The 20,100-nt window shown below is 38.7% G+C and overlaps 1 protein-coding gene across 2 annotated transcripts in view; it reads right to left on the reverse strand.

Moving 5' to 3' along the window:
* Positions 1–20,100, reverse strand: part of LOC117293346 (transcription initiation factor TFIID subunit 1-like) — a 62,037-nt gene that overhangs the window by 34,638 nt on the left and 7,299 nt on the right. For both annotated transcript variants that reach the window (XM_033775632.1, XM_033775631.1), the window contains exons 9-23: positions 19,720–19,827; positions 18,803–18,915; positions 17,322–17,507; positions 16,378–16,497; positions 15,236–15,409; positions 14,132–14,305; positions 12,166–12,356; positions 10,412–10,526; positions 9,602–9,743; positions 9,326–9,456; positions 8,325–8,402; positions 7,604–7,753; positions 6,401–6,526; positions 4,839–5,014; positions 3,025–3,148 (exon numbers count right to left, since the gene is read on the reverse strand). In XM_033775632.1, the coding sequence (XP_033631523.1) occupies positions 3,025–3,148; positions 4,839–5,014; positions 6,401–6,526; positions 7,604–7,753; positions 8,325–8,402; positions 9,326–9,456; positions 9,602–9,743; positions 10,412–10,526; positions 12,166–12,356; positions 14,132–14,305; positions 15,236–15,409; positions 16,378–16,497; positions 17,322–17,507; positions 18,803–18,915; positions 19,720–19,827 (2,108 nt within the window). The remainder of the gene's footprint in view (positions 1–3,024; positions 3,149–4,838; positions 5,015–6,400; positions 6,527–7,603; positions 7,754–8,324; positions 8,403–9,325; positions 9,457–9,601; positions 9,744–10,411; positions 10,527–12,165; positions 12,357–14,131; positions 14,306–15,235; positions 15,410–16,377; positions 16,498–17,321; positions 17,508–18,802; positions 18,916–19,719; positions 19,828–20,100) is intronic.

Consider the following 20,100-nt stretch of genomic DNA (forward strand, 5'->3'; position numbering starts at 1 on the left):
TTTTGCAGGAAAACTGCATTTAATGGTATTATAATAGACCAGGCCTGATGCTTCACGAAGGCAACGGAGGCGATTGCCTCCGTTGCCCCTTGCCATTGCCTTGGTGCCCTTGAAATGCTCCAGTAAAAATTTACAATTTCCTCATAGGGTGCCCTTTGCCAAAGAGAAAATGTCTTGGTGCCCTTGCCCCTTCAAAAACGAAGCATACAGGCCTGAGACCTTATGCATATGACGTCATTTCAGTAGGGCGCCCTCACCTAGAGGTCAAAAGGAGGTTGTTCATTGGCCAATACTGTGCGCCGCGCGTACAAATCTGTGCGTCTCGATTGTTTCGTCACCGTTTTTCCTCTAAGATGGCGGCAGGATGACGTCAATGCATAAGGTCTATTATACAGGATTGGTAGAGCTGACAAAAAAGTGTGCAATGTTTTGTGTGATCAACCACGTACATGTACATGTACATCAAATAACAAACTGTGACATTTAGGGCTTACATGTAATCTTTTGAGAAAATAGTGGAAAACCATGCACAATTTATAGCATGTAAACCCATTGTCTTTAACTTTGGTTGTAACACCCAATTTCAGGGCTGTGATTACAGAGTTTATGATAACATGTATGTCTTCATTTCAGGAAAAATATTTCACAGGGGGAAAAAATTTTTATAGTATGAACTTCAACATCAGTAAGCTTTAAGACTAAAACCAAACACTGATTATCCTTACCAAATCTATAAACAGTACTTTTAAAGACACTGGACACTTTTGGTAATTGTCAAAGACCAGTCTTCTCACTTGGTGTATCTCAACATATGCATAAAATAACAAACCTGTGAAAATTTGAGCTTGATTGGTCGTCAAAGTTGCGAGATAATAATGGGAAAAAAACCTTTTTACACGAAGTTGTGTGCTTTCAGATGCTCTCGAAATAAAATTCATGGAAAATTACTTCTTTCTCGAAAAGTACGCTACTTTTGAGGGTGCTGTTTCTCACAATGTTTTATACTATCAACAGCTCCCCATTACTCGTTACCAAGAGTAATTACGAAGTGTCCACTGCCTCTCACTGTGAAAGATGAGGGCACTCTTTCAAAATTACAGACAAAGATCATCAAGTGTACTGTATCTGGAAATAAGTGTTGAATTGAATCTGGGACTTCAGTAAACTAGATGGCAGCAGATCACTACCAGGTAGTTTTTCAATTTTTTATATATTTTCGAGAATGAGCACATATCCGACCAAATACAACCTTTTTTCTCAATTTTACTAGTCTTAGTATTTGTGGTCAAGTCTAGTCGGTCACCTGTTCCCAAAGCTCGTTTCCGCATGGTAAGCCTATTGGTTTTCTTTATTTCATCTGTTTAAATTTTCTAATTATTTTTTTTAAATCAACATATTTTAACAAAGCACAATAAAAATACAAACAATTAAATACCTGCAGAAATAAGTACATCATGTAAACTACAGGAGTCAAAAGAGTAGGCCCTACATTAAAAATAACTTTTCTTAAACTAAGCACTTGTTTGGAGAATAAGGTGACCTGAGGGTGATTCCTCCATAGTTATAAATACATGAATACATTATGAATATTCATGTACCTCCATATCACATCTTGTGTCTTCTTGTTTTGCTTTTTCCTGTTTTTTTTCTTCATTTAAAGACACTGGACACTATTGGTAATTGTCAAAGACCAGTCTTCTCAATTGGTGTATCTCAACGTATGCATAAAATAACCAACCTGTGAAAATTTGAGCTCAATTGGTCGTTTGAAGTTGCAAGATAATAATAAAAGAAAAAACACCCTTCTCACGCGAAGTTGTGTGCTTTCAGATGCTCGCTTTCAAGACCTCAAAATATAATTCTGAGGTCTTGAAATCAAATTCGTGGAAAATCACTTCTTTCTTGAAAACTCTGTTACTTCAGAGGGAGCCGTTTCTCACAATGTTTTATACTATCAACAGCTCTCCATTACTCGTTACCAAGTAAGGTTTTATGCTAATAATTATTTTGACCAATTACCAATAGTGTCCACTGCCTTTAATATAATTTGTACCAGTGTTTTTTGTCCTTGGCTAGTCAAAATACAATGCGATACATATTCCCTCACAGGTACCAATTTATACCCTTGGTGAAGAGAAGCAATTATAGTAAAGTAACTTGCTCAAGAACATAAGTACCCCAACCGGAACCCGAACCCACATCCCGATGACTTAACCACCAGAACTTGAAATTGGTGCTTTAAACCACCCGGCCATGACACCCTATAACAGGCCTGTGAGTGGGTTATGAAGAAAATAAAACGGAAAATTGTTGTCCGGATTTTGGGCCAGCACTACAAACGGAATAAAAGGCTTTAATTAAAAACTGAAGCGTAGACAACACATTCACAGAAACATAGGCCACAATTCTTACATGTAACAATGTGTTGTGCATCCTCATTTTCAAGATTTGTTTGTAGCATTCCAAGGAATCGTCGACTGCCATATATTTTACTTGTCGCAAAAAAATACACACCGTTCACAATGTCTGTTGCGTGGGGGAAAACCATGCGTGCCTAATCTTGTCTCAAAGTCATGGCTTTTTAGTAAAGCGCCCTCTATTGGTGCAATGGAACAATGACATTGAAGTACATGTAAAATAGACATCGCGCTAAACTAAAAGTTAACAACAACGGCTCCAATGAAAGACCAACATAGAGCATTTTACTGGGTCTAGCCCCCAACTCACAAGTCAAAATCAAATTGCAATTAAAGTTCTTCCCGATTCCAGGTACGTGCTGCTTGACGATCTATTTCAGATGTTAAAAAAGAAGAAGATAAAAACAGAACGGGAAAAAAGCGGAGCCCGCAAGAAAAATAAGGAACGGGGAAAAAGCGGAACCCAAGAAAAATGCGGACTGGGAAAATTAAAAAGAGCGAAAACGGCTTTAAAGCGGAGATTTCACAGGCCTGCTATAAATTGAAGACAACTAATGAGATAACGGGGCTTAATGAGTTCAGATATTGGTTGTGATTTGGTACTTACCTGTACGCTAGTCTTCTTGTTGGTCAGCATGCTCTCAATATTCTTGCCCATCTCTTCAAAGTCACTGTCGTCTCCAGAGCTACTGTCTTCATCTGTCGACAAGATCTCATCTGAAGCTAAAACTCTGATGTAGACAAAGAAAGAACAAAATTGAATATAAACTGTTAGTTGGTCATGTCAGTGTAACACAGATTTGGGACGCAATTCACAATTGACATAATGGATTGATGGTAATTAAATAATGCCAACAATATGGGTTTTTCAGGCTTTGTTTGGCGAAGTATCAATGTGTGGAAGTTTCGTGGCCGAGCGGTTAAGAGCACCGAATTCAAACTCTGGTGTTTCTGTTCAGCAGAGTGTGGGTGCGAACACCAAGCCTTGACACTTGTGTCCTTAAGCAAGACACAAAACCATTGCGTCGTCCTTCGGATGGGATGTTAAGCCGTTGGACCCATGTGTTTTGTAACGCATGTAAAAGAACCCAGTGCACTTATCGAAAAGAGAAGGGGTACGCCCCGGTGTTCCTGGCTGTGGCTGCTGTATGCGCCGTATCACCTTGTTAACTCTTAGAAGGTGCTAAATAATTGGGTCTCAGAATTCATCACTGCAATAAACATGTCTTTCTGAAAGTTTGTATATAAATACTAGGCGTCTTCAGTACCTTGTTTGGTAGATACATGCGCTTTATAAGACTTTGATATTATTATATCATTATTATTTTGTTTGCGGGAACATCAAGTGTACCTGCATATCTACTTTGTTCTTGAGGGTTCAGTCACAGTTTTTCCTTTATTTTTAACCTTTTCAACGAAAAAAGTATTTATGAATGGGCTTAAAAAGGCTCGGGCCTTTATCACATGGCAACGACCCTGCCGGTTTTAAACGGCCGTTTAAGAACTCGTCGCTACACTTTTATTCCCTTATTTAAGACCGAGTCACTACTCTTTTTAAGCCCATTCATAAGTACATTTTTCGTTGAAAAGGTTAAAAATAAAGGAAAAACTGTGACTGAACCCTCAAGGTTTTAAACGGACGTTTAAGAACGAGTCACTACTCTTTTATTCCCATTCATAAATGCCCTTTTGTTAAAAAACGTTTAACAAAATACAATTATAGACACTTTGACAATTGAAAATTTGAGGTTTAAAATATTTTTTTCAAAAACTTTATGAAGAATCTGTTTGATGCGCGTGGGTTGTGTGTACACGCGCGCGCCTATAAATAGATTACGCGCGCGCTTACATATATTACGTGCTGTATAACTATGAATTGCGTTCCGCGTGATAATCTTGTGCGCGCACGCCGGACACGCGAAAGCCAGCTGGTCTTAAACAGCTTCAGCTGTGTCTTTATCAACCGTTTAAACACCCTCACGTGACGCGCTCTCCACCAATAGGAGTAGAGAAACTGTCTGGGGTATTTATGAATGGCAGTTTAAAACCTTGCAGGGTCGTGGCCTGTTTTAAAAGGCTGTTAAAACTGTGTCATCACTTTTTTATTCCCTCATCAATCAATATGACAAATCTATTATTATTACTATTATTTGGCAAAGACAAACCAAAAAAGAAATTACAAAAAGCCTTAGCAAGAAGATGAATAAACAAGTAAACAAAACAATCAACAACAAAAATAAACAATATAAAACAAATCAATAATAAGGCCCAAGATAAATAATTAACAACAAGTGGGGGCAAAATTAATATTCAAGTTAAAAAATAAAAATATATATAAATAAATAAGCACAAGAGTAAGTAAATAATAAAAAACAAGTCAATACAAAAAAAACGATTAATAAATAAATACTTTGAACTTACTTGTTTTGCAAGTCGAATATCCTCTGACATTCTTCCTTGTAGCGTTCTTGGTGTTCAGCGATACCAAAGCGGTTACCACGAGCAAACTTAGCAGTGGAAGTCTCCCCCATCTTAGCCTGCTGAGTGGAGTAGGTTCTCACTACGTCAATCACCTCCCAACGCGATAACTTCTTAATCTGTTAAAATATTCCACCAAAATTAAACTGATAATTGTCATTAGAAATTCCAATTTTTTATTTTATTATTTTTATTATATGTAGCTGGTCTACAGTTATAATTGCCTGCAAAGGATGATTAAAGTTTTGTTAATTGAATTGAATTGAATGCAAAAAAGTAGATAAGAGTTAAGGTCATAGTTCATATTAATAGGTCACAGGTCATAGCCGAGAATAAATGAATTTACACAACTTTCAATCAATTGTTTAAAATTTCAAAATTTAGTTTTCGAAATGTTTGTACATTGTCAAGTCTTTGAAAATAAAGAGTCTTTTTAAATTTAGGGTGATCAATTCGCAAGTACTCTAACAATTAATGACCATAAAAACTTACTCAGTGAGGCGCACTGAGTCAATTTTCACCCCAAAATATTTTTATCTGAGAAATTATTTCTACATGGATTGTTTCTTGGACTTCCGAGGGTCGGTGTCCGTTTGCAGATGCTGTGGCCAGAGATGCTGTCAGTGCCCGCTCTCACCTCACTTAGAGGTGGGTGGTTTCAACATCTAGGTGAAAATACTCTGAGGTTTTTTGTCTGTTTTCTCAGCAAGTTGTTACTGCATCAAATGAAACTGAAGCGTCAGTCTCCTGACGATGACTAGAGCAAGCTAGTCGAAACATTGAGACCAAATTATGAACTGACTCCACGGCAGTGCAGTTAATAACGAACCTATAAGCTAAAGTAGTAGTCCCAGCCAATTTTCTATATAACTTCCGCCCAGGTAGTAAGTAAAAAGCAGGACAGTTCTTTTCAGAGCTGAGAAAACTCCCAAACAATCCGATAAATCTACTCCGCGGTAGTAGAATATAGCAAGACAGTTCTCTACCTGGCAAGTAGATACACACATGGTAGATACACACATGGTGTTACCGCAAAGTATATAATGAAACTTTCACATGTGACCTTTATTGTATCTTTCTTTATGAAAATCAGCATAACGTTGGCAAAAAACAATTTCTAACCCAACCTTTAAAGAGAAGGTACACGTTTGGTAGTTACTCACAACAAATATTAACTTGAATACTGACTTGGTAATGAGCATTGGAGAGCTGTTGATAGTATAAAACATTGTGGGAAACAACTCCCTCTGAAGTAACGTAGTTTTTGAGAAAGAGGTGATTTCTCACTAAAATAATAAAATAACAAATTCGTCCAACAAGGGTGTTTTTTTTGTCATCATTTTCTCGCAACTTCGATGACCAATTGAGCCCAAATTTTCACAGGCTTGTTATTTTATGCTTATGGTGGGATACACTAAGTGAGAAGACTGGTCTTTGGCAATTCCCGAAAGTGTACCTTCCCTTTAAACATAAAAATATTGCCAAATAAAACTCAGATGACTCACATCTTCCTCTGGGATACCAAACTTGTTGCGAAGGAGCTGCTTGGCTTGTTTCAGATTAAGACGTCTCAGATCGGCGTCTGTACCTGTCACTGTCTTCTTTGCTTGCTGAGGAGAACTGGTGTCATCCTATAACCGGATGGAAGGAAATCACAAATGGGAATAATCAGTGAGATATAAAAATCAACTTTATTAAATTATGAGAGCATAATATTTCCTTCTGGGACAAGTCTTATCTAGTGCAATTTCAAACGATATAACCTTTGGGACATGGCCACTTATTTCATTCTTTAAACCCGATCTAGTTTCCTGGGCAGTATACAGCCTGTGCAGCCAAGTATAAAGACAGCAAAAAAAAGTAACGCAGCTGTTGTAAAAGCACCTATAATTCTAAAATTGTTACTCAAATTCTAAAAATGAAAATACTAGGAGACGGACAATTTAATTTTGATGATTTTGACATCTCGTTTGTTACAATCGATCGAGTATTGTCACGTGGCATGTGCTTACAGGTGAAAAGTGCCTATTTCTATTATTGCAGTAATTCCTATTGACAAGAGCAGTTATGTCAATAGGAGTTACTGCATACAAAAACAAAAACACGCAAAACAAGGCTGTCGCTGACCATCACACCCATGCTTCTCCTATTCCAAAATTGTTGACATTACCTGGTGAAGAGCGCCCTCTCTTGGTGTTTGGCATAAAGTCTAAAGTTTCCCTTTGTAATCGAGTGTAATTCGATATAATTGAAGAAACTCCAATAAAAAAACATAGAAAACGCCTGATGTGTAAGTGTCGTGGCCGAGCGGTTAAGATCACCGAATTCAAACTCTGGTGTTTCTGATCAGCAGAGTGTGGGTTTCGAATCCCCAGCCATGGCACTTGTGTCCTTGAGCAAGACACTTGACCATTGCTTCGTCCTTCAGATGGGACGTAAAGCCGTTGGTCCCATGTGTTGTGTAATGCATGTAAAAGAACCCAGTGCACTTATCGAAAAGAGATGGGGTTCGCCCCTGTGTTCCTGGCTGTGGCTGCTTCATGTGCTGTAGCACCTTGTAAACCCTTATAAGGTGCTGACTAATTGGGTCTCAGAATTCATCACTGCAATAACCTATCTTTCTAAAAGTTTGTATATACTCAGTGCCTTGAGTACCTTGTTTGGTAGATACGTGCGCTACATAAGACTTCGTTATTATTGATATCTACCTTTGCACCCGAGGGTTTGTTGGGAACCTTCATGTAGGCGAATCCCTCACCGCATCCAGTGGGATCAGTAGGACCTGTTACAGCCAGTAAACATTTGCCTTTCATAGCAGCTATAAAGGCCCTGGTGGTGTTCCATGGCGCTGTACGAACCTATGACCAAGACAAAGGAGAAATCAGCAAAGGAAAAAACAGTGAATTGGGAATACTGTTTCATTCATTCAAGCTGGTCTTCAAAGTAGCCACTATGTTATCAACAACAAAAACGCAAACAAATAGTTAAAGGCCTAACGTTTCATACCCAGTAAAGTCATTACCACTCTTATCAACTGTGTCGTTGTATCACTAGTATATATGTGTTGTTTGTACGTCTGCTGTTTATTAGGCTTATGTCCACTCAGTTTATTTGTCTGCTTTTGTTTCATTGTTTTGCTTTGCTGTGTTTTGTGTTTTGTATTTTGTCTTCCTTTTTCAGTATTGTTTATTTAAATATATTTGTTGTTGTGTTTAAGGCATTCCGTTTCTAAGCTTTGGCTATTTGTGTAATGCCGCCACTTTGTAGTTTTCTTGTAACAGTTGTTTTGTTTTGTGCTTATCCATGTGGAAATAAATGTTGATGGTGTCTGGTGTCTCTGGAAATTGTGTCAGGATACGTCATATTTGGGTTTTTCAGTTTGGGTTTTTAATCTTTACTTTTGATAATTTGTATCAATGTGTACCCTACCTCATCATCAATCTTCTGAAGGTCGTCCTCGTTATCATCATCAGGAGCAAAGAAAGACTTCTCTCCGTAACCGGCATCCTAAAAGTAAAGATAACATCATTAAAAAAATGTAGTGACAATAATAGAAATAATAGATGTCAAATTTGCATCGGGATAAAGAATATTAATTGTGGTTTTTACCAATACATCGATGTGTGTTAGCACTGTATACTCAGTACTTTCCTGAGTCCTGTACACAGGCATATTACTTGGGTGGGATTCGAACCCACGACCCTTGCAATTCCAGAGCAGTGTCTTTACCAATAATAGAAATGGGTATTTATACAGCACTCTCACACTGGGTATCACAGTGCTTTACAAGAAACGGAACAAAAAAGAAAGCAAATAAATAAAGGCATAAATAATGGGATAGACAGCAATCAACCACAGAGTAAAGAATATTATTTTGGGTTTCAGTCTACACTGATGATTGTCGAGCGTATTTCACAGGTTAGCAGAGAATGTTTGCTTATATGCATGTGAACTCTAAGCTATAAGATATTCTTCACATACACAGCTTTTTTTCTTCTTTTTTTATGCAGGTCGCCAGACACACAAGGCCTGATGGCCACTTCAAGGTGTTCGCCACAATTGTTTTTTTCCAGAGGCCGTTGCCACCTACTCCTAGGGCTGAAACAGGGTTACCCCTTTTACAGTCCATACGGATGTATAGTAAGCTTGGGTATCATCAGTCCAAAGCCTGGCCGGTAGAGCAGCAAGCACTACTTCCCAATTTTACGTAGCAAGTGTCACAACCGAGATTTGAACCCACACTCTGCTGATCAAACACCAGAGCTTGAATCCAGTGCTCTCAGCCGCTCGGCCATGACACGCCACGAAGCTAGCCCAAAGATTTGGCACTTTGCCCTCTAAGCGAAGAATAGTGATTGCAAGTGCCGAATTCGGCGTCAACTGGCAGCAAACACATAACTACATGAATAATTCATGAATGTTTTACTGACCTTTAACCTCTGCTCAGCCGCCAGCATGCTGTAGTATGCACAGCACTGCTCAGGTGAAACCATTGCTCTGATCTCTTCTTCACTGGGAAGACGGAAATCTGGTTTAATAACCCACCAGTTGGAATCCATACCTGGAGGAAACAAATGATCAAAAAGGACACTTGAGTCAAAGTAAGATCCTTGAAGAAAATTATGATCAAGGCTTGAAGTAAGGCAGGAGTTCATTCACAATAAGTATTAAAAGCTTAATGATCTAGTCAAGGACAAACTACTCACCAGTTCGTTTAAAATCTGCACACAGCTTGAGCCGTTTCCTAATACTGCTCTCAGAGTGAGTTGGGAAAGCTTTCTTAATGTCTTCCATCTTGATTCGACGAGGTCGATCATTGCTCTTCCAGAACAGTCTGTAGATAAACACCTGATAAGAAATTTACCAAAGAAATGTGGTATGAATTGGGGTGTCGTGGCAGAGCGAATAAGAGCACCGAACTCAAGCTCAAGGTACACACATGGTGTTACCGCAAACTAAATATATTGATACCTCACCATGCAATGCCTCATCCTATATACAATGACAGTATGTTGCAAACATTTGAATCTCCAAGATAGTAAATGTGGATGGATTTAACATTCATGATGAAAATACTGCGACAGTTTTTTGCTCAACAAGTAGCGGCTGTGTTTAGTGGAAACTTTCCTTTTATGGTATATTTCTTGATAATTTTGCCAATGGCTAGGAATAAAAAAAAAAAAACACAGGCCTGTGAGTGGACCCTCAAAAAAGAGCTGAAACACTACATGATGTAACAATGATCGTGTAACGTCAAGTGAGCACGCATAATGCATTTACACTGGTCGAATTAGGAAACCCCATTAATCCATTACATTTAACTTGGCTTATCACACATTATTGTAGTTGAACATTATTGTTGCCAAGTTTATTTAAGGCAAGCCAAGCTTATATTAGGAAATAAAAAATATTTAAAAAAAAAAAATCGTCCAGATTAATGAAAAAGCGTATATCCACTTTAAAGCGGCGATCTCACAAGCTTGAAAAAACAAAACTCATTTCAAGATTTGGTTTACCTGCAGGAAGTCTCTGATGTGATTATTTGCTTTCTTGGAGTTCGGACCCGGTACCTCCCTCAACGGACATTGCTGGCCCAGGTTGTAAATATGATCAATGGTTCGGATAAAATACCTGAACATTAAAAATAAACAAAATCAAATGTTTATTACTAAGATCTCTACAGGTTTGTTGTCAAAATAAAATAAAAACGTTTAAAGCTTGAAGCGAATATTGGGCTGAGCTTCTGAATCTTCCAAAATGTTACAGGGAGGTCTTAAGCAAAAAATTGTTGATTTTATTTCAATTTCACAAAGAATGGATAAATGAAATTTGTTTACAGTGAACGATACCAGTGACCTCCCGATGCATGTACAAGCTAGCCTATTGGGCCAATACGCCCAATTTGGTTGATGATACGCACACATTTCGGTCAATACACCCCCACAAATATAGAAATAGAGGTGGAAGGCAAAGAAAAAGACAACTATGACAACCCGTCTGACCACAAAATGATCAAATGACATAATTGTTTTGATAATCTTCTCAAACCATACAATCTAACAAACATCGGTGTATATGGGTAAAAAACAAAATTAATATTCTTTATCCCCGATCTATTACATCGTTGCGGTTCCCTCTGCCAAAACATAGGACTCAAACTGCCTCTAGCTACCGGGCAACCTCGGTATTCTAGTTGGTAAGACACTACTCCAGAATTGCAAGGGTCGTGGGTTTGAATCCAACCCGAGTAATATTTTTTCACAGGACTCGGGAAATTACCAAGTATACAGTGCTAACACACATCAGTGTATGGGTAAAAAAAAAGGATTAATATATTCTTTACCCCGATGCAAATTTAACATCTATTACATACAATCCGCCTCGCAAACTCCCGCTGACAATTTGAGCCTCCTTATTGAGCCCATATCCAATCATTCATGGGGAGACCGATCTTTCTCACATGCTGCCCCACGGCTATACAAAAAAATTGCCTGCTCTAGTAAAATCATCTGTTTCTTTAACCCAATTTCAAAAAAACTTCAGACACATCTCTTCAATCAGTTATTTTACTAAATGGTTTCATTTTTAATATTCAACTAGATATTGCATTTGTATTGTATTTCTCTACCACATGTTTGGCTTTCTTCTTCGCTTATATTCAGGCTTACGTTTAAATTTTGGTTATTGTACATGTGTATGTTATTGTTTGTCTTTAGCGCCATGAGCACTTTGATGAATGTGTGCCCTTTATAAATTTGTATTATTATTTCATTATTATTTTAATAAATAAACATTTTCCAAGACACTCGAATAGTTTAACCACTTCTTGGAGAATGTTAGACTAACTGACCATAGACAAAAATAACAATAATAACCGTATTTATATCGCACCTTTTCCAAAGGATACAAAGCACCAAGTGTTTTTACTGCAAGGTGAGTGGGACAAAGTTATTTGAAATTATGAGACCTAATCCTTAGCACACGATGTTATGGTTTACTGGTGCACCTGGGCATTCAGCAGCCACAGCCAGGAACACCGGGGCGATCCCCTTCTCTTTTCGATAAGTGCACTGGGTTCTTTTACAGGCGTAAAAGGGACCAACGGCTTTACGCCCCATCCGAAGGACGAAGCAATGGTTAAGTGTCTTGCTTAAGGACACAAGTGTCACAGCTTGGGATTCAAACTCACACTCTGCTGATCAAAAACACCTGAGTTTGTATTCAGTGCTCTTAACCGCTCGGCCACGACACTTCCACAATTAACACTCACTTTTGTCTGGTACGTATGATCAAGAAATCCGTGCTTGGCATCTTGTGGAGGTAAGACGGACATCGGAATAGATTGTTCTCTAAGGCTTGGAGAGATTCTCCTGGAGACAGTACACCAAGAAATGGTGAACTTCTTACATACACTGTCTCCCCATGCTCGTACTCGGGAGGGGTGGCGTCTGATGATGACTTCTGAAATTATAAAAATTCCAAAATTCTCTACTTTATCAATAACGGTTTTACTTCAAAACTTTTCACAAGCTGTAGTTTCTTGATCAAAACACTTACACAACAAAGAATTTTGCTAGAAAAGATTAAAAGTTTGGCCAAAAACAAACTATAAAGAAATCTACGTCTTCAACAAGAAAAGAAAAAAGCAAACATACTTTTCAGTTTTATTAGGCACTAGAAATTAGCTGGCAAGTTGCATGTTAGAAAATAAAAACAAGGGATGCAATACATGTATGTACTTGTAGCATGATTTCATTTGGGTATTGCTTTTAAAACTTGTTCAATTCCTTTCCAAATGCCTCTATCTTGAGGTGGGATGTGTTCCTTCTGCATTTTATACTCAGGCCCAAATTTTGTATACATTTTTTATTCTATGTATCAATTAAAGCAGTTTTAACATCGGCTTCAGAAAGGCGCTCCAGAGTCAGGCCGATCCAAATTCTGATTTCAGTACATGAACAGTTCGACGTCTGAAACAGTTACGACGCACAAGAAGTCGAAAGACCGACTGATGCAGTTGTTTGGAACAACTCTGGAGAGCCTGGGTTTCAGATGTTGATCTTGGCCCAATTTCATAGAGCTGCTAAGCACAAAAATTTGCTTAGCATGACATTTCTTCCTTGATAAAAACAGGATTACCAACCAAACTTGCACGTGATGTTCAGGATAAGCAAGCAACAGCTGAATACCAGTAACAAGCAATATGCAACAAGTGGCAATTTGGTTGGTAATCCTGTTTTTATCGAGAAAGAAATTTCATGCTTAGCAAATTTGTGTGCTTAGCAGAGCCATGAAATTGGGCCCAGGTCTTGAGATGAACCCAATGTAAATGTTATGTTAAGTTCTCCTGTCTGAAACCAACATTTACTTGGGTCGACCTAGAGTCGCTCCTAATCTATTTGGTTCAGCGCGTCTCTGGCGCGCCTGTCTGAAGCGGGTGTTTGTTGCTTTTGCATTTTATTCCGGAGTGTGTGTATTGTATTTATCCTGGGCCCCTTTACAGAGACCAGGGGTCGATTTCACAAAGAGCTAAGATTGGTCTCAACTTTAAATCAATCATAAAGTGTGATGCCACAATACAAATCGCTACGGTCATACTGACAAATTTGTCTTACGATGTTATTGCTTTGTGAATGAGCCCAGATCATTAAAAACTGATGGGGGGCTACCATGGTTAGATAAAGCCCAGTTCATACTTCCTAATACGAATGTTGACATCACATATTTGCATGGAATAATTCGCAGTAGTTGTGGTTTTAAAAAAGGAACACGTTGCCTTGGATCGGTCGAGTTGGTCTTTGAAAAGCGTTCTGTAACCGTTTGTTATAAAATGCATATGGTTAAAAAGATATTGTAAAAGTAGAATACAATGATCTACACAAATATACCTTGAAAATGCATGGTTTACTTTTTACCTCATCGACTAACAGGGTCAGCCATATGGCCGACCAGGTTAGTTTGCGACGTAAAATGAAAACCGTGCAATTTTCAGTGATACTTGTGTGGATCATTAAATTCTACTTTTAAAACATCTTTCTAACTATAAGCATTTCATAACAAACGGTTTCAAATGCTTTTTATAGACCAACTCGTCCGATCCAAGGCAATGTGTTCCTTAAACTCTCTTGCGAATATTGCGCGGAAACAGAGTTGTGACGCCAAATTCACGTCAAATTCGCATTCACAGGAAGTATGAACCGAGCTTTACACAAAATAAATAAATAAAAACCACTTACCCTTTTGTAGTAGTTACATATCTTACTAGCCATCCCAACCTGCATCATATGGGGTGGATACTGCTCACAGAACTCAGTGAGTATAAGATCACCGTCCATACCAGACAGATCCTCCGGCGTCCTCATGAAGAACATCTCACCACCGCCAGACGCCTGTCTCTCTTGCTCTCTCAACTACGATGGAAGAAGGATTGAAGTATTATAAGAAGATGAATTGGTACAACAGTAGAAAGTCTCTCTCGATGTTCATCTTATTTCATGTGTGTGTTGTGGCTGAGCAGTCTAGTTGTCAGCAGCAGAGTGTGCGTTTGATTCCTGGGACCAATTTCATAGAGCTGCTAAGCAACAAAATTTGCTTTGCATTAAATTTCTTCCTTGATAAAAATAAGATTACCAACCAAATTTCCACCTGATTTTCAGAATAAGCAAACAGCTGAATACCAGTAACAAGCAATATGCAACAAATGATTTTTTTTTTTTTTGGTAATCCTGTTTTTATAAAGGAAAAAATGTCATGCTACGCAAATTGTTGTGTTTAGCGGCTCTATGAAATTGGGGCCTGGTCGTGGCACTTTTGTTCCTAAGCAAGACACTTAACCACGATTACTTCGTAAAGTTGGGGAGGTGGTGCTTTCTGCTCTACCAGCCAGGCTTCTGATGGATGATACAAAAGCCTACATCCTAATGGCCTGTAGAGGGAGTAAAGGCCCGGTCCCACTGCAGGGATAACGAGAACGATAATGGTAACGACGCCAAGAGAACGCATTCCATTGGTTGAATGAGCATGTGCCTATTTTGCGTAGAGCAATTCAACCAATAGAACACGTTCTCTTTGCGTCGTGATCGTTATTGTTCTCGTTATCGCTGCAGTGGGACCGGGCCTTAACCCTGTTTCAGCCCCAGGAGTAGGTGGTAACGGCCCCTGGAAAAAATAGTTGACTGTAGCCCATACCTTGGGTGTCTGTCGACTTGCATAAAAATAATAAAACTAAAACTACTCAAAAAAGATTTACACACGGTTGAACCTCAAACTTCACCCAATTAGTAACAAAAAAATCAGAAAAATAAAAAAAACAGTATAGATAATTGTTTTACTTGACATACCTTTGCTTTTGTTTTGATGCGTCTGAGCAACGGCCAGACAGAATGAGTTCCCGGAGATGCTAGAGCACCATGTGAGAATCTCTTGACCTGGGGTCGATGGTAGTGTCTTAACCTCATTGGACCAAGATGGGTAGGGAAGAAAGGTTGTCGGAGCTCAACGGCTGGTGTGGAATGCTGATGAGAAAAACCCACATAATAATAATAAAATAATAATGGAAACTTGTATAGCGCCCGGTATCCACCGCAAGCGGCGCTCATGGCGATGCTCTACAAAAAACAACTATTAAGCAATGAAAGAAGCATAACTAAATAAGAAAAATAAACTTCTCTAAATATAAATGCTTCTCTATGTACATGAGATTTTAAACTGTTCTTGAATATGTTAAGTGAGTTGGAAAGTTTCACATGAAAGAAAAATAGTTTGTTTGTTTCTTTGTTGTTGTTTTTTTCTATTCAATCAGCAAGGTATACTGTAAACAAAAATTCAGGGATAATTAAACAAGAAGAAGGTTTTTTCTCTTGGGGAGGGGAGAGTCAAAGAGCTCCGAGTATAAGTTGCTTTTCAAATTGGCTTCTACCAATCCAGTTTGTGTGAAATGGGTGTGGCTTCCAGGACACCAATGTGCTTTACCTATAGACCTTTGTCATGCTGCCTCCATCTTGGTCAAGTTCCTCGTATCGAATAACATAAATGGATGCTAATAATCATTTAGCAAATAGGAACCAGCCTATTTTGTTCTTACAGCCTCGGTTTGGTAACATTGATACTAATGGGAGAAACTCAAGATGGCTGCACCATGATAAAGGTCTGTAAGCCTTAGGGCAAGGAAAATGGTTAGCATTACAGGCATGTATGCTCTGTTTTGAAAGGACAAGGGCGCCAAGGCATTTTCTCCTTGGTAAGAGGCACCCTATGAGGAAATTGTAAATTTCTACTGGGGCATTTCAAGGGCACCAAGGCAATGACCAGGGGGCATGGAGGCAATTACCTTTCAAGTATCAGGCCTGGCATCAAACTTTTTTTGGGTAAAACAAAAACATCTTTCAAATTACATCCCCCAAAGAATAAAAATAAAGTTTTTTTTTTTTTTCATGAGCCAGTTTTTCTAAAAAATAATTTAACAGAAATTATTGCAGCTTACCTGCAGGTTGCCGGCCATGTTGGCTCGTAGTTTATTCTCTCCGACATTTCTTGGGTAGTAGTAGGCGTCATTAGAGATGTTAAATGGGTCCTTCACATCTTCATCTTCTTGAGGTTGCGTCTTTGAAGTGAAAGAATTTTTAAATGTGAAAAAATAACATTTTATATACTTGGTTTGCGGTATATATTTGGTCTGAGGTCTCGAAGGCAAATTCAAATATTTTAGTGGAAAATGACTTCTTTCTCGAAAACTACATTACTTCAGAGGGAGCCGTTTCTCACAATGTTTTATACTATCAACAGCTTTCCATTGATTGTTATTAAGTTTTTATGCTAACAGTGGTTACCAATAGGGTCCAGTGCCTTTAAAGTATTGCAAAGTGTGGAAAATAAGCAGTAAATACAAAACTTGCGAATAAAATGTGTAAAATCTCTTTTGTGGGAGTGTTGGCTCTGAAAGAGCGGGTGTGGACTCGACATTTCAAAAAGTATACTCAGTTCAACTTCAGGAGAAAGCTGGTCTGTGGGACCTCCCCAGTCCCAACGTCGATACCACACTGGCTCTTTTTAGAGTTAAAGGCAGTGGACACTATTGGTAATTACTCAAAATAATTATTTGATTTTGAGTAATTACCAATAGTGTCCCCTGCCTTTAACTCTAAAATTAGAGTTTGCGGTCTCGAAATCAAGTATCTGAAAAGCACAGAACTTCTTGTGACAAGGGTGTTTTATTATCTCGCAACTTCGACGACCAATCGAGCCCAAATTTTCACAGTTTGTTATTTTATGCATATGTTGATATACACTAAGTAGGAAGACTGGTCTTTGACAATTACCAATAGTGTCCAGTGTCTTTAACACTCCTACAAAAGAGATTTGAAACAAGGTTGTACCCGCAAGTTTACTATTGATGGCTTATTCTTATCTTAAGTCACCCAGCCTTACCTGCAAGATGTTGGACTTAGTGACTCCCGCCTTCTCAAGAACGATCTTAGACCTTCTGGGTTCCTTCTTCTCTTTGATGACCGCCGTCTCGGCGTTCGGATCGGGATCATCAGGGATGCCCAAGATGATGTTCTCATCATTGGGGTCTAACTTCATGGCATGAGGGGACGAGATGGAGCTCATATTCTGTGTGTGAAGAGGATGAGACACTATTAGCCTTGGGTGGGGTGTTTCTGGGTGGTGTTTTGGAAATGGACAACCCTGCATCTACAATCCCGGCCATATTTCAGTGGGCCTCTGCCCCCAGCCCCCGTTTAATGTTGGCTCAAAGGAGGGTATGTTTTTGTCTTGTGGCCCAAGCACTTTGGCCGGGATCATAATTTGGGCCTCCTGTCAAATCTGTCATTTACGTTTAAAAGTATTGAAAAAAACTGATTAACACTTTGTTTATAATTTGGCCCAATTTCATGCGCCTACTTCAGCACAAACGTAGCCAAGCACAGAGCAATTTTAGGGAGGAAGGGGACCAGCACAGAACCCTTGCCCTCCCTCTCTTGCCCCATCCAAATGGGATAAAAACAAATGCAGAAATAAAGGATTAAGAGCAGCAGAATCAGGCTCCGTTGTTTCTGATCAGCAGAGTGTGGGTTAAAAAGTACCAGTCATCAAGATACCAAAATCCTGTGTACTCGGGTTGGTAGTGCACTTTACTATACCTCATACATATTCATGACCGAGAGTCGAGTTCTCATTGGTCCATTCATAATCACGTGCCAGGTGTCAATTTTGATAATCACCAAGCGCGCTTATGAGTATTTACGCAAGTCGTAAATGAGCTTGACAAGTTATAGCTTCCCGGGAGCTATTCTACTTGCCATGCACATTACGATCGTGGTACTGTTTTGTATACACGCGCACGAACAGTGCATTCAACACATGAACAAACTTATCATGTGTGCATTTGATTTCACAGCCATCATTTTCCCTTGCTCGAAACTCATGTTCCGGTAACTCATATGTATGAAGTATAGTCAAACAAATATAACATGGTTTATTTCGGGTGACTCGTCGATGAGCTCCCCTCGGTATTTGAAGTTGACCAGATACTTAGATCCCTCGGCTTGCCTCGGGAACTAGTTTGTCAACTTCCAATACCTCGGGGAGCTAATATCGACTACTCACCCTCAAAACATGTTATATTTGTATATTAAAGAATCCATAACCCTTATCGTGGAAGAGTATAGTGGATGACCACAGTGTTTCTAGTTCACAACCAAGCACTTTGTCTACAGGTTTCTTCAAGTAATCAAACTACAGTAATTTTGAGGGATCCTTTGTATCATTGCCAGATATATATAATAATAGTAATAACAATAATGATAAAGAGCTCCCCACCCCCAAGTTTCGAGGATGGTCAATTTGAGAGTCACAAAACCCAGAACGAACTTGGCGATAGGTGACGCCCAATCACTTATTCTTACCTCATGGTCCCAGATGATGTCATTTTCCCAATTCTTATACACCAGCTCTTCGTTGTCGACAGGGAAGATGGAATACCAAGATGATTTATCAGGTTCTTCTATGCTTCTTGGTCCTACACAGATTCAAACCAACCCAACACCAAAAAACAATAAGTTATTCCAACTTCCAAGCAATTCTTCTAAAAATTCATAGCAATGTTCTTAAAGTTGGCTCTACTTTCTAGACTCAATAACATTTTAAAGCATGTAAGCACAACAACTTGCTAAGTACAGAAAAGTATTACCTAGCAGAAACAGATTACCAGCCAAAATCTGTTAAGATCACATTGTTGCGGCTGGTACCCCACCCCCACCCCCAGAACCAACATTGTAAAGTAACAATCAAATTCATTAGGAATGTCCATTAAAGGGAAGGTACACGTGTGGTAATTACTCAAAACAAATAAAACTTAAAACTGACTTGGTAACGAGCATTGGAGAGCTGTTGATAATATATTGTACATTGTGAGAAACGGCTCCCTCTGAAGTAGCATAGATTTTGAAATAGAGGTAATTTCTAATAATAATAATAATAATAACAGTATTTATAAAGCGCCAAATTGCCAAAGGATACAAGGTGCTATTCACTAAAATAATAGAAGACTTCTAGCTAGAAGTCTTTTATTCCTGTCTGAAAGCACACAAATTCGTCCAACAAGGGTGTTTTTTTCTTTCATCATTTTCTCCCGACTCCGATGATCAATTGAGTTTAAATTTTCACAGGCTTATGATGGGTTACACCAAGTGAGAACCCTGGTCTTTGACAATTACCAATAGTGTACCTTCCCTTTAAAGTTTCAGAAAAGATGTTCATTTACCCAATTCCAATATACGGGTGAAAAATGGAGAACAAACAAAGTAAGACTCATTTAACTGACCTTGTGCCATCTTGCTAGCGACCTTGCTGACCAATGCTGGTCCCTGAAGTTTTAAACTCGCTGGAGCTGAGTTCAGAGTAGGATCAAGAAACTCCATGTTACGTCTCCCTGTATGGGCAATCACAAATTAAGAAAACAGAGTGGATGATGTTGAATGGTCAAAGAGTAAGAGGGTTAAAACAAAGAAAATTAAACCACCATTTACGCAAAAATAAAAAATGGAATTTGGAATTGCAAAGAGCTTACCAACCAAAATATGGTAAAACCACACATAATTGTTATAGAAGCCATTTTCAGAAGTGGTGAACACATTACTAGGGCACTATTAGGTTTGGCAAAATGTATTTGTATACACCCAAACCACACAGTACACTCCTATGG

Source organism: Asterias rubens, chromosome 8, assembly GCF_902459465.1.
Source record: "Asterias rubens chromosome 8, eAstRub1.3, whole genome shotgun sequence".
NCBI classification, from domain to species: Eukaryota; Metazoa; Echinodermata; class Asteroidea; order Forcipulatida; family Asteriidae; genus Asterias; species Asterias rubens.